The sequence below is a fragment of the Protopterus annectens genome, chromosome 17.part0 (assembly GCF_019279795.1).
Source record: "Protopterus annectens isolate FY-2018-M chromosome 17.part0, PAN1.0, whole genome shotgun sequence".
In the NCBI taxonomy this organism is placed as follows: domain Eukaryota; kingdom Metazoa; phylum Chordata; order Ceratodontiformes; family Protopteridae; genus Protopterus; species Protopterus annectens.
Window position 1 is genome coordinate 76,904,153 of NC_056751.1, and position 13,521 is coordinate 76,917,673.

At 39.5% G+C, this 13,521-nt stretch overlaps 1 protein-coding gene across 1 annotated transcript in view; it reads left to right on the forward strand.

Moving 5' to 3' along the window:
- The window catches only part of MELK (maternal embryonic leucine zipper kinase), a gene marked incomplete in the record, with an annotated part of 949,965 nt that overhangs the window by 248,852 nt on the left and 687,592 nt on the right, over positions 1–13,521 (forward strand). The window contains 2 exon segments of the mRNA XM_044058955.1: positions 9,233–9,376; positions 9,458–9,526. Coding sequence (XP_043914890.1) covers positions 9,233–9,376; positions 9,458–9,526 — 213 coding nt within the window.

The following is a 13,521-nucleotide window of genomic DNA, read 5'->3' on the forward strand; positions in this document are numbered from 1 at the left end:
ATGTTCAGCACTGAATTATTGAGTAAGGGGTTCAATTTCATTCCTTCATACAAAGCCAAATTAGAGAATGTCATTATTGATTTCAAAATGTTCTTAAGAAAACTAAATTCAAAACTTTTTCGTGATCATGTTTATTCACCAGCACAAGTTAGTTCATAAAAGCATTTTCAATCCACCACCTCAAATGCCTCTAGTATTATATGAAAAACTGTGTGAATTTGAATTTAGGAGACTGTGTACAATCAATTTTGCCAAAACTGAATTTCATCTGTTGAAAACATTAAGTACAGATAAAAACATCAGGGTAATGAAGCCCAACAAGGGGTGGGTGTGTTGTGATAATGAGCAAGGTAGAATACAATAACCAAATGAATAGCTTGCTCTTTGAGGATGAAACCTATGAAGAAGCCTCCCTTAATGGTGTAAACCTTTCTTATGTATGAAATTACAATTAAAATGTGTTTGATCAGGGTTCCATTTCATTTGAATTGTATACATTTTTGACTAGTGGATTTCCTACTGTGCTGTTTATCTTCAGGGTTCCCAAGATGCATAAAAATATCCTGGACCCCCATTGAGGCCTATTGTGAACTTGGGGGGAACCAAAATACATCCCTTAGCCAAATATATTTATCTCAAGTTTGTGTTTGGATCCCTACCAGCATTTATGTAGAGATTCCTGGGATTTCTTGGCCAAAATTAGAAATCTAGAATTTTTTGATACAATTTTTTTGACTATAGATGTAGTCAATTTGTGTAATGTTGTTCCCCACCAAATAGGTGTCGAATGGTTTCAAGATTTCTTATTTTCTACAGTAGTTTTTTTCTAATGATGAGGTAAACGCCTTAACCACTTTAATGGAGGCAATTTTGAAACTTGCTTCTACTTTGAGGGACGATACTTTCTCCAAAAATGCGAAATAGCTATGGGAGTGGCATGCGCACACATTTTTCAATCATTATGTTGGAGTGGGAAAAGAGATTTATTTGAATCCCATTAGACATTCCTGGACTACATATACCTGTTCTTTGGATGACCTTTTTTATAGTGTGGAAAGGGTAACAAGAAGATATTTATAGTCTCATTGAATATTATAACAATACCACCTCCTTTCTGAAATTTACCTTTACTAGTTGCCACAATAGTATTGGCTATTTTTAGATTTTGAAATTAGTAAGGATTATGTCAACAGAAGATATGTTAGCAATATATATAGAAAACCCACTTACTCCAATAGTTTTCTACACTATAATAGTTGCCACCCTTACCATCAAAAAAGTGGTTTGATTATGTGAGGTTGGCCCGGATGATCGCTGAAGATGAGATGTTTATTATGTATTTTGAAAAATTAGTGGATATGTTTGTGACCAGAGGGTACCCATCTCTGTTAACCTCTTTACAGATGTTCATGAGAAAAGGGAGAAGGCTGATTTATAGACCACTCTTGAGATCTGATTTGGATGGTATTGGCGGAGGTAAAATCAATTTATTGGGTGGTAATAAAAGTTTTCCCAATCATAACCACATATTCTGTTGAACATCTTGATTTGGTATACGATTTTGAAAAAGAATTGGGTTATTTTTTTGTTTTGATGTTTTTTTGGATTATATCAGAAAGGAACCCCATGTAGTTTATAGAAAAGGGAAAACTATAAAAAAGAAAAAAAAATTGGAACATAGATTTGTTGTATTAACAGAAGTTCTAGAAGAAATGAAACTTTTAAATGTGGGTTATGTTCACAATGTACCCATATTTGGGTTAGTGACACTTTCTCAGTTAATGGTCTTTCAATTAAACCCACCGTTCATTGCAATTGCAATACTAGAGGCATTGTATGTATGTGTGTGTGTGTATATATATATATATGTATATATATGTGTATATGTATATATATGTATATATATGTATATATATATATATATATATATATATATATATATATCTATATCTATCTATATATCTATATCGGTGCCAACAGTGTTTACGTTTTTATGTGGGCAAAACTCTGTTTCAGAGACCATTTCTATGAACACAGTCTAGATATTAGACATGTCAGACTCAACAATTCCCTGGCCAAATATGTTGGCAAACATCCAGTTTCTGGCATCGAGGTAGTATACAAAGACCCTAGGATGGGCCCTGAATAGATCTTTTAGATACCAAGGAACTAATTTGGCAGATAAAATTGCAGGCTCATACACCCCCGGGGCTCCATGACCAGTTAAGTATCAATAGCATTTTGAAGCTTAGATTATATGCTATTTAGTTTTATAGATACAGGTTCTAGTTAATGACAACATGGGATCGATTTTAATTTTTTTTAAATATAAGGCTGTATTTTTCTGTATTCTGTGTGTTATTTAACACTTTTAGAAGTCTTTTTAAATCTGTATGGTGCTTTATTGGTTAGGTAGGGTCAGGTGAATTCAATATGGAGATATTTAAATTGTTCTAATTGTATAACGCATTTATTCTGATGAAGTCTAAGATACAATCAGATGAAAGCGCTCAGTCCAAAGGTTCAATAAACGTTGGTTTCTATCTGCGTAGTGCTGTATGGTTCAACTTGGAACTTCTCGGACTGTTTTTTGAAAACGATTCTGTAGACCCCTATTCAGCAAAATTCACTTCCACAATTGAAGGAATTTACCAAGGGCAAGAAAACAATTGCCCCACAGCACAATTTAAACCCAGAACTAATAAAATCAAACCCACCCAAGTGGAGGTCTTTGCCCCCCCAACTATGTATTCCAACTCTGAGATCGCGCTGCAGTGGGGAAGAGGGCAAAGTTGTGTAGATGGCCAACTACTTCCTTGCCCTTAGTAAATTCAGTGAATTGCGGAAGTGAATTTTGCTGAATAGGAGTTGACCGAAAGGAAAAAAAAAATGCCTTTGGCGAGCTAATGTACACCCCCCTCCTGTGTGGTATACTTTCCTAAGAAACTTCTCTAACCATAGTTACTAGAATTTGTCAGAGAGTGAAAGAAACCTGCTATTTGGGTTGGGCAAAGGTGGGATCCACACCCCAAATGTCTCCCTGTTAGTTGTAAATCCTGTTTGTGTTCTGACCGCTGGAGTTGCAAAGCAGAATGCATGATGGTCACTGATGGGCCTTTCTCTCATCTCCGCTTCAGATTGTCATGTTACTACAGCACATGTTATAGCCCACATACTGCACACACTGAGTGAAAATTTACTTTTGGGTTGAATTTTTTTGGTACTTGCGTATTATTGCAACCAGCTGCGAAACAGGCAATATGGTCACAAATGTGGCTGTTTTAAAAGTTCAGTAATATGGCTGTGAAGGTTTAAAATGCAATGCTTTTTAAATGTCATTAGTTATTAGCAATGCATTTTCTTACCGCAAAAAAAAAAAAAAAAAAAAATTGCGATACTTTCTGAAACATGTCTGCTTGCAGTTTGACAAAGTATTGCTCTCTCTCTCTCTCTCTGTGTGTGTGTGTGTATATATATATGTGTGTATGTATGTATGTATGTATGTATATATATATATATATATATATATATATATATATATATATATATATATAGTATGTGTATGTATGTGTGTGTATGTATATATATATATATATATATATATATATATATATATATATATATATATATATATATATATATTTATTTATTTATTTATTTATTTATTTTTTTTGGTAAAAAGTCAAATTGCTACCTGCCCTATCACTGCTGAAGGGCACCCCTGTGGAGTGAACCACCACCTGTAGTTACTGCTGTCACAAAAGGGAAGTGAAAAACCCCTGTCTTACATGCGTTTTTCTCTAAAATAACTAACTTCTCGCAATAAGCATTGCAATCAGGTAGGTCAGACTAAACACTTTTTAAAATATGTCCTGCGTCAAGTATTTTGCAGTGTCGGCCTGTGTTATGAATCTGTGTATTGGCAAACATTTCAGCTTTCTCATAATTACAGAACTGGATAAGGGTGGTCCTGTGAAAGGCACTACTACTTAAAGTAACACTTGTCATTTGGGAGGCGCTCAGGACTGACCTTCCAACTGGGGAAATCATAGCACTATCAAATGTGTTCAGTACAATTGTTTTCTGGGTAATATGGAGCAGAGATCCACATCTACAATCCTGTAGTGGATTATGAGAGAAATATTGTTATGACAGAAAAAAAGACGAATCAGATTTTATGAAATAACGTCAACACATTTTACGGCATGTGAAGGCCTGTCAGAATATATCAAGAGCGAGTTGTTCAGAACCTGGTTGCGATAATGCAAGTACCAATTTTTCTGATGTCTGAAAACTGATGCATGTTTTTTGTAACATGCAGTTAAAGCATTCAGTACCAACAAATGCTTGGACATGTATTTTAACTGTTGATTTATCTGTAAGTTAAACTTCTTGTCAAGTGTGCAGTGAAATGTTTATTTTGCCCCATGGCTCCTCTGAAGTCCTTGAATACTATTGATCAGATTTAATGCTGAATTATTGCTTTCCTGACTGAAGCTCTGTTAAGTCATGGAACATCACCATTCTCTATCTGGTGGTTACTTTGTTTAAGTCAGGGACTCTGCTGACAAGCTGCAAGAAATTTGAGAATCTTATAAGGTGTCCTCCTGTAACATTTTTCTGTGGCATCTGCTACTGTGCAGTTGCTGAATAAAATGCTTTCCAGGTGAAAGAGTATGAGAGTGGGCATATGTATGAGCAGGTGTACATGAGTGATCTCCACATACCCACCTAAATGGCCATTGCTTAGTATTCATGGGTGAGAGGGGTACTATCCAGAGGCCATAAAATGTTAACTGATGTGACCGTCTGACCCTGTGTGTGAAAATGAGTAAAAAGGGGTTGTGGATAAATGGTCCTAGACATACTGTACCACCAGCAAGAAGTGGCCAGAATAGAAATCCTGTTTTCAGTAAAGTGATTGAAGAGGTCCTGCCATACTAGACATGGTTAGGTGGTTGTTCCCGGTTGTGTTGTACCAAAGAAACATGAGGGCCTGTAACCCATTTTGAACTTCAGTGAGCTCAACCAGTATATAGAAAGGCCTGCATTCAGGATGGTTATGATTCAAGCAGTGTTGACTTTTCTATGGGCAAATGATTGGCTATACTGTAGCAACCTCTGGGATGCTTATCTCCACATCAAGATTGCAAGCGTGCCCAAAAAGCTTCTATGCTTACACCAGAGGGTCCATTTTTCATTTTAGAGCACTATCCTTCAGTCTCACTATAGCTCTAGGTGTTTACCACGTGCATAGCTGTGGTAGCAATGAACTTGAGTCTGCTCTGGATCAGATTTTTTTTCCTATACCTGGATGACAGCCATATCAAGGGAATCACTTTTCAAGACCAGGGATATCTACCTCCAGCTTTAGCTGTCCCTGGGAATTTCATGTAACTGCAAGAAGTTACCGCAGGAGCTGACACATTCCACTTTGTTCACAGGATGCCACCTGGACACCAGTCTTTCTACCACTTTACTCCCTCCAGAAATCCCAGTCTTTAAAGGCCTCAGAGTCTTCTGATTTTCATCTCCTCCAGCAGTTCCTGTTCTGTGATATCTAGGATTCATGGTTTCTGCTATTCTAATGTTACATCTAGCCTGGTTAAACGAGGATCCTACTGTGGATACTCGGAGCATAGTGGTCACAGCTGGAGGACTCTCTTATTACTAAGGCGATTCACAAATCTCTGCAGGAGTCTGCTTCATTGGTGGTTTGCCCCCTAGCTGTTATAGGGGAAGTCCCTTTTGCCTCCATGTATGGCCATATTGACCACAGATGCCTCTTTCCTTAGGGTGGCAAGCACATTGGGTGAGAATTTAAAGTACAGGGTCAAATCAGGGGGCTAATCTTAATATCAGTTCTCTGGAGATGAGGGCAGTCGTCCATAGCACTGGATGAACCATTGGAGTACTTGCCTCCAAGGGTGATTTTACATCCAAGCAGACATAGTAGCTTGGTACATCAATAAAACTGGGAGGAACCAGTTTTATCCCCTATGCCAAGAAGCTGTGAGAGTATAATAATGGGTGATCACTCCGTATCATCTCTGGACAGTAATGCACATTCCTGGGTAGGTTATCTGTCTCACTGACTGCTCAACTGATCTGTTCTCATGGCCAATGAGTGGTCTCTCAATCTGCAAGTGGCAAATAGTATCTTTTGCCACTGGGGCTATCCTTACTGTGATCTTTTTACCTCCCCAGTGAGCACTAAATGTAAGAATTACTTTGCCCTAATTACCTCAAAGGGCAGTCCTGAATTCTGTAGTCCGTTACTAGCCATGCTCCTTTATGCCTCCCTTACTGTTTTGTCAAAGTTTCCATAAAAATTAATTGGATGCAAAGTAACAGTGATCTTCGCTTCATACTGGTCCTGGTAAATCTGGTTCCCTTTCCTCAGGCTTCATATAAAGGAGCCTCCCACCTACGTTTTGATACCATAGTGTTTTCTTTCCCACCCCTCTGCATTGCCTCATCCGCATATTCTCAACCTCAACCTCAAACTGACAACAGTTTCTCCAATTCTGATTATGTCCAGGGCAATTGCTTCAGGAGGTAGCGAATACATTTTGCTACCTCTAGGATTTAAAAGAGCAAATTGTCACATTTTTCTGCTTGGGGCATCTGCTTTGGGGGTAAATTCACCTCCCTGCATCCATATCTGAAGTGCTTCTCTTCCTTTTGCAGCTGTTCTCTTTGGATCACAGCTATTAGCCTGTTTTTAAGTACAACTAATCGCAAATTTTCCCCATGGCTTTGCTTTTCGTTCTTTAGAGACTTTTGTAAGACCTTTGTTAGGTGTACATTCCTTCTTCGTTCACCACCTGGGGGACTAATTCACCTGTGGGATCCAAATTTTGTGTTAGAGTCCCTAGCAAAGGCCCCCTTTGAGCCTGCACCTACCACTATTTTAACATTCCCATCTTAGAAAACCTTATTCCTTATGGATGAGAACATCATCCAGGAGAGTGACTTGCAGTGGAACAGATAATTTTGCATATTATCTATTTTTCCACAAAGGCTGGATCTGTATTTGCACCAGTCTCTCACCAATGTGGCATCTGAATAACCCATCCCAGACATCTGTCTGTATTCATTCCCAAGCACTCCAGCAAAGGAGAATATTTGCTTTACACTTTGGGTGTACGCAAATGGAACTCTCTCTAGAACCAAGGCCATCAAGAAGGATCCCCAAACTGTTTGTCCTTTACCTCTAAAAGATTGTGTTTGGAAGTATCCAAGATTACTTTCTGGAGATGTATTTTAGATTATATAGTGTGTTAATGCTTCCAGCATCCTTTACCACTTAAAACCAAAAGCTCATTCTACAAGGTTAGTGGCCACATCTACTACTGCCTTTTTTCTGCAGCTCTTCTGTGGATGAGATTAGTGCAGCTGCTACTTAGTCGTCTTTGCTCTATTTGCTAGGTGTTTTAAGCTGGACATGTGTTCAGGATCTAGCACATCCTTTGGGAGCACTGTTCTCAAAACGGTCATATCACAGTACCAACCAAGGGATATGTAGTTGGAGATTCTGACCCAACAGCTGGATCAGACAGGATGAATAGGATATAGTAGTTGTGTACTTGGCATAATGCTAGAGTCTTGCATACTTGTCTAATGACATCTCTCGTGTGCTCAACCTAAGTGTTTAGTTCTGAATGACCTGGATGGCCAGTTTTCCAGAGAGGCATAGTAGGGTTATCTGTATTTAAGTCTGCAAACTCTATTTGAGAAAGATTCACAATTGGGTATATTATGGGAAGGGAACCATTTAAGGAGGTTAGAGAGTGGAGCACTAGTGTTACTGGGTCAGATCCAACAAACAAGTAGAGGATCCAGCAGTCTTGTTGAGCAAATGAGATTATTTGTGTTGAAATAGTGCTGTAGAGTTATATAAACTTGTGTTGCCCTGTTCTGCTGCTTTGCTAGAATGTAATTCATAGTCTTCCACATTCACAGTATCACTAAATCTAGTTTACTATGGAATTTGCATAATTATGAATTGTTCAGCTGAACAGTTGGTGCTGTTCAGCTGAAAACGTTGCCATCCTGTGCAAAGTAGTAGTGTGGGATCTTAGCAAATCGCACACAGCATATCCCTCCCCCAAAGGGCCACATGAGTACATAATGGCATACACAGACATAATATGCAAAATCTACCTACCACAGAGGCTGTTTCTGATAGGGTAACACACAGGCTGAGGAGAGCAGAGTTACTGCAGTTTGCACTTCTGCTCTACTCAGCTTTCCATGCCAGATAGCAAACGACACATGCAAACACTCCTGGAAAGGCACTTGCAGTCAAGCACAAAGACTAATACGTGCACACATTTAGTGCCAGCACACTTAATATTCTTAATCAGCCTGTCCCTACTAGCATCAGGCATTGTAATTCAGCACCCACTCGCACCAAGCAGTTATACATATTAAATAGCATTCCCCACTCTGGTATGGTTTTTGCACTGCCACCACCAGATACAGCCATATACTTGCATTACACATTCATATACACTAAACATGGATAGTCTATCTAACAGAGAAGTTGCTCCTTGACTGTGCAGATTCTCCTACAGGAATGCATAGGTACAGCATAGTTAATAGCATGAATTTACGTCTTATGTACTGCTATAGATGGATTTATGCACACAGTGTAGGCTACAGAGGCACCACAGTTTTAGTTTAAAAAAAAAAATAAATAAAACAAATTGGTGCTCTTGGATACACAAGGGCCTAATTTAAATGGATATTAATTTAATCACTGTTGCAGTACAATTGGAAAGTATCATGCCAAGGATACAGAATGCCTGGCTACTTTTAAGATTGAGCTCCTTTCTCTCGCACCGTATCTCTGACCTACGCAAAAGACTGTGCGTGTGTATATAAAGGAGTTGCAGGTGTGCGAATTCGCAACTTTCTTGCTCCCAGTCCATGAAGGAAAACTAGGTTTCTTACTGTGCTTAATTGTTAATTGGGTAGGCCTACTGCACAGTATTGCCCCTTTTTCAGGGGTGTCTTGAGAACAATGCCTGGTCAAGTGACTTTAGAGCCATGTAGTAGGCAAAAATGTAGGCTGAGCAAGTTAATCCGAGGACTGCTGCAAATTTCTGTCAGTCTTAAATTACAAACCTCTAGAACAGATGCATTTTTTTTCTTGCCTTACACCCTGAACAATTGTTTGAAGTTGTCTGTAAGGTTGTAACACAAGTTTTGCAATGTCTTATTTCAGTACTGCCCTGGAGGAGAGCTGTTTGATTATATTGTTCTAAAGGATCGCTTATCTGAAGAGGAGACTAGGATTTTTTTTCGTCAGATTGTATCAGCTGTAGCCTATGTCCACAGCCAGGGCTATGCTCATAGAGATCTTAAACCTGTAAGTTGACCTTTTGTATTTATGGAAGTAGCTGTTTAAATGTATACTTGTGTAATTTAACACCTGCTTATCTCTTCACAGGAAAATCTACTCATTGATGAAGATCATAATCTGAAGCTTATTGACTTTGGTCTCTGTGCAAAGCCAAAGGTATGTAAAACAAAGCTAAGTGCACCTGAGATGAACCAAGAAACAAAAATTGCTTCCTTGAGTACCAAGTGGTGATTTAAATAAGGATTGTTTTGTTCATTGCTATAAAATGGATTGCTAGGTTTGGAAAACCATAATTCAGACTGTGCATATTTGACACATCAGTTTAGCCTTCCACTTTAAATCTGAGTTACCTGGGAAAGGTGTCATCAAGCAACTGTTGGGCATTTATTTATTTATTTACATTTGTTTACCAGGAAATTCCGACTGGACGCAGTTCCTTTTTCAGCGGATGCCCGGGGAGAAAAGCTCCACATCATGTACATGATAAATAGAGATACAAATTGCAGCAATAGTAAACAACATTACAGGTTGTTGGCTTTAACACAATAACAAAATATTAGTTAACAGTAAATGTTGCAAGTTAGGATACTTTCTTATCTGGCACATAATGCCATCCTTAGCAGTTATCCAGTTTACCTCTGGCTAGGGCACTGAAAGACATTCAGGTTGTGTGCCGTGTATCAGACTAAAACAGTAGTAAATAGCAAAACATGATGCACAGGAAGGAACTCCAATCATAAGATTCTACCCCCCTGTGCCTCAGCACTGTTGGACTTTTCTAAAGGTCTATTTGAGTCCTAGCCCACATTCTTTAAACATACACTGGTCTGTAACCTTCTCTGGTCAGCCATTTACGTGGCAGGGTTGTTTGTCAACTTTTTCATAAGAATCTTTTTCTGCATTTCCATCTTCTCTTTTCAATGGTTTTAGACTAGTAATACGACCACATCTGAGGTAGATTAAACTAATCCTTAAACAGCTTCTTTCTATCCAAGTATTGTGCAGTACATACCACATTTGCCCTGTACCTACTGCTCATCTTTGTTTAAAGTATGTTATGGATTTGGATTGGGAATGAGCTTGAAAACCAACTTCTCTTATTGGGTTTTGATTCATTGACTGGGATAGGTCCATTTTCAAAGGAGTTCAAGAAGGCAAAATGCACATTTAATCACTGCATACATTATTACATAAAGAATTGTATCAAACCTGAGGAAATGTAGTGATTTTGTTTCTAAATGTTGTAGCTTAAATCTAAGAGATCACTACCTAGCAGAAGCAGGTGACTATACTCTTGTTTACAAAGATATTACAAGTTTATCAGTCTTGGCAGGAACATGCCAAACAGCTCTCTAACAAGTTGCAAATTAGTAAGGATCAGGTGGGTTTCTGCCATTCCTACCTGATGTTTTAGAAGCAACGTATCTTGATCATTCAGTGAGTGGTGGGAAAAAATCAGCCAGAGCCTGCAAAGCTGAGGATACCCAGGCATAGCCTTACCCCAAAACTAAAAAGCAGGTGAAGGTATTCTCAGGACAAAGGCACTATAGAAAGTTTTCCTCCATTAGAGTACTATAGCCACCTCTGTTACAGACCTTATTTAGAAAAATGGCCATGTTAAAATCTGTAACAACTTGTGAGCAGGTTTTCTAGAAACTTGAAACCTTTAGTGGGCTGCTCCTGTGATGGCTAGTAATTATTTAGCCAGACATTTATTGTACATGCAAAAGCTTCAAACCAAAGACTTTGGCTGTATTCAGCCGAATTCTTTGAAAGGGGGAGATCATCCTGCACTCCATCCTTTTCATAGACTTGCGCTAGAGGAAAAATCTGGCTCATTTGTGGAGGTGGAATTTTGGGCTGTCCAGGAACTTCAACCATACTTGTGTGGTACAGATTATAATACCTTGAAGTAGTTGCATATTACCACAGGGCAAAACAGCAAGCGTCTTAAATGGGTTTTGGGATTATAATCCTAAAGTGTGAAGATCAGCTCTGAAATGGTATGAGTAATGCAAAAAGCAGAATGGTTTATCAAAACAGGACTAGGTAGCATAGTTTAAATGTACCCTAAGCTATATAGTGAATTCAAAAGAAAACGAAGTTTACAAGGAGGAAGAAATTTTTAAAAGTGGTATTTTAGCAAAAACTGCAGTTATAATTATTGCAGCATGTAAAATGTATAAACCAGAACTGCATTGTGTGTACCAGAACTGTTAGAAAATTACACTAAATCTTTTAGACTGTATACACATTTGCAGTACTGTCAGTTAACCTCTCCTCCACTACTCCCAAGGCAACGCATCATCCAATTTACAAAACCAAACAAGACATACAGAATCCGAAACTTGAAACTCCAAGCAGAGGAAGCATGTTAAACAAGTTGGATTACTGCCTTATTTCTAGACTGTGCAAGAGAATTGCTTATTGGACATGGCTCAAACTGAGATAATATGCCAAGTTAAAGTTTGCAACTACTGTTTGGCTTAATTAGAAGTTGATGGAAAATTTAACTACATGTTTAGCTACTGAGGGAGAGACAGATGCATTGATCGACAGAAGGAACAAATTGATACTGAAAGGCCTTCTCCCCCTCATGTCACTGGGGCCCAGTCCTCTAGTTTTTCTGCTAACCCTGCTGCTTCTGTCTCTGCCCTGGCCGCTGGGACTCAACCTCCCGCTAAGAGGACAGTGGATGGCGACAAACATAAGCATAGGGACAAACTTAGGAAGCGGTCCCCGACCAGTCATCTGCAGGTCCCCCGGCAAAAGTGTGGAGTCTCTTTGGTTCTGTTCCCCTTTCTTCTCCCTGGAGCCGCAGGTGCTTCAGAGCTGCTCCTCTGGACCCCCACAATGCCCCTCTAGGCCAGTGTCTGTGACCTCTTCCAGATCCACCCATAGTCTTTCTGAAGCTGAGGTAGACAGGATGTGAAGATTCCTCTGCATCCAGATACAGATGGGGGTCTTGCCTGGCACCTCTCCCTTCAGAGGGGGGGGGGCATGCAGTCCAGCTTCATTCCGATTTACTCCTCCTCTGATCAGACCCCTGCTCTGGAGTTCTCAGATCTTTGGATACTCGGCGTCGAGGGGTCAGCACAAATGGTACCTCGATGCTGGCTGTTACCTTGGATGGGTCTGATCTGGCGAGTTTAGATCCATCTGGCTCTCAAAGCCATATCCGAGGGGATGGTTTCGGCTCTGAGTTTTTTGGAGCAGAGCTTTCCAATCAGTTTTATTGCCCGGAGGTTTGGCTCTGCTTCCCCCATTGAGGCAGAGGGTTGCGGACCCATCTGCAGCCCCTTCTCAGACTGTTAGTTCTTCTGCCTTCAACGTGATGGAGAGGGTTCTCTCGATCCCATTGAGACCCTTGACTATTTAGTCTTGGGAGTCTGCCTTGGCTCCCTCTGTTTCCGCAATAGATTCTACCATCCTGTTATCTCATAGGACAGTCTACCACCTCTTCGCCCCAGGGAGTTCCCGCACTAGAGCCGCCAGACATTTTTCGACTCCTCCCCAGCGACGACTCCTGAGGAAGTGTCTCAAACATGCGTGTAAAAGGAGGCACATTGACTCCCCACTGGAGTACCTCATGGAGGACACCGATTTGGAGGAATGGTAGGGTTCCCCCCTCCCCCCAGTCACATCCCCGGGCCCCCCTCCCAAGGATGTCTCCTTCGGAGACATCATGGAGTTCCTTTTGTGAGCGATGGGGTGGTCTGCCCAGAAACCCAACCAGGATGAGTCTGTCGGTTATTTAATATTAGAAATAACATTTTTTTTATTGGAAACGCCTTTGAAATTCCACTTATTGCAGACTCCTAGTTGAGTTTCACTGTTTATTTATTCATTTATTATTGATTCTTCATTATGCATTAGAGATGTTTACTCCTTAATACCTTTTCTGTTAAGGAATGGATATTATATTTGGTTGCAAGCATTACTTCATTTTATTTTATTTTTAATCACAAGATTCTGTATGAGATTTGTTTTACCCTATGAAAAGTTGTTTGCTAAAATGTATTAGGTTCATGAATCTTCACGAAGACATTCTTGGTTACTTTTATCAAGTTCCTTTTAAAATGTTTACCTTTTTCTTTTTTTTTTAAGAAAAAAAGTGATATTATGGGTTATTACACTGTTGTTTTCACACC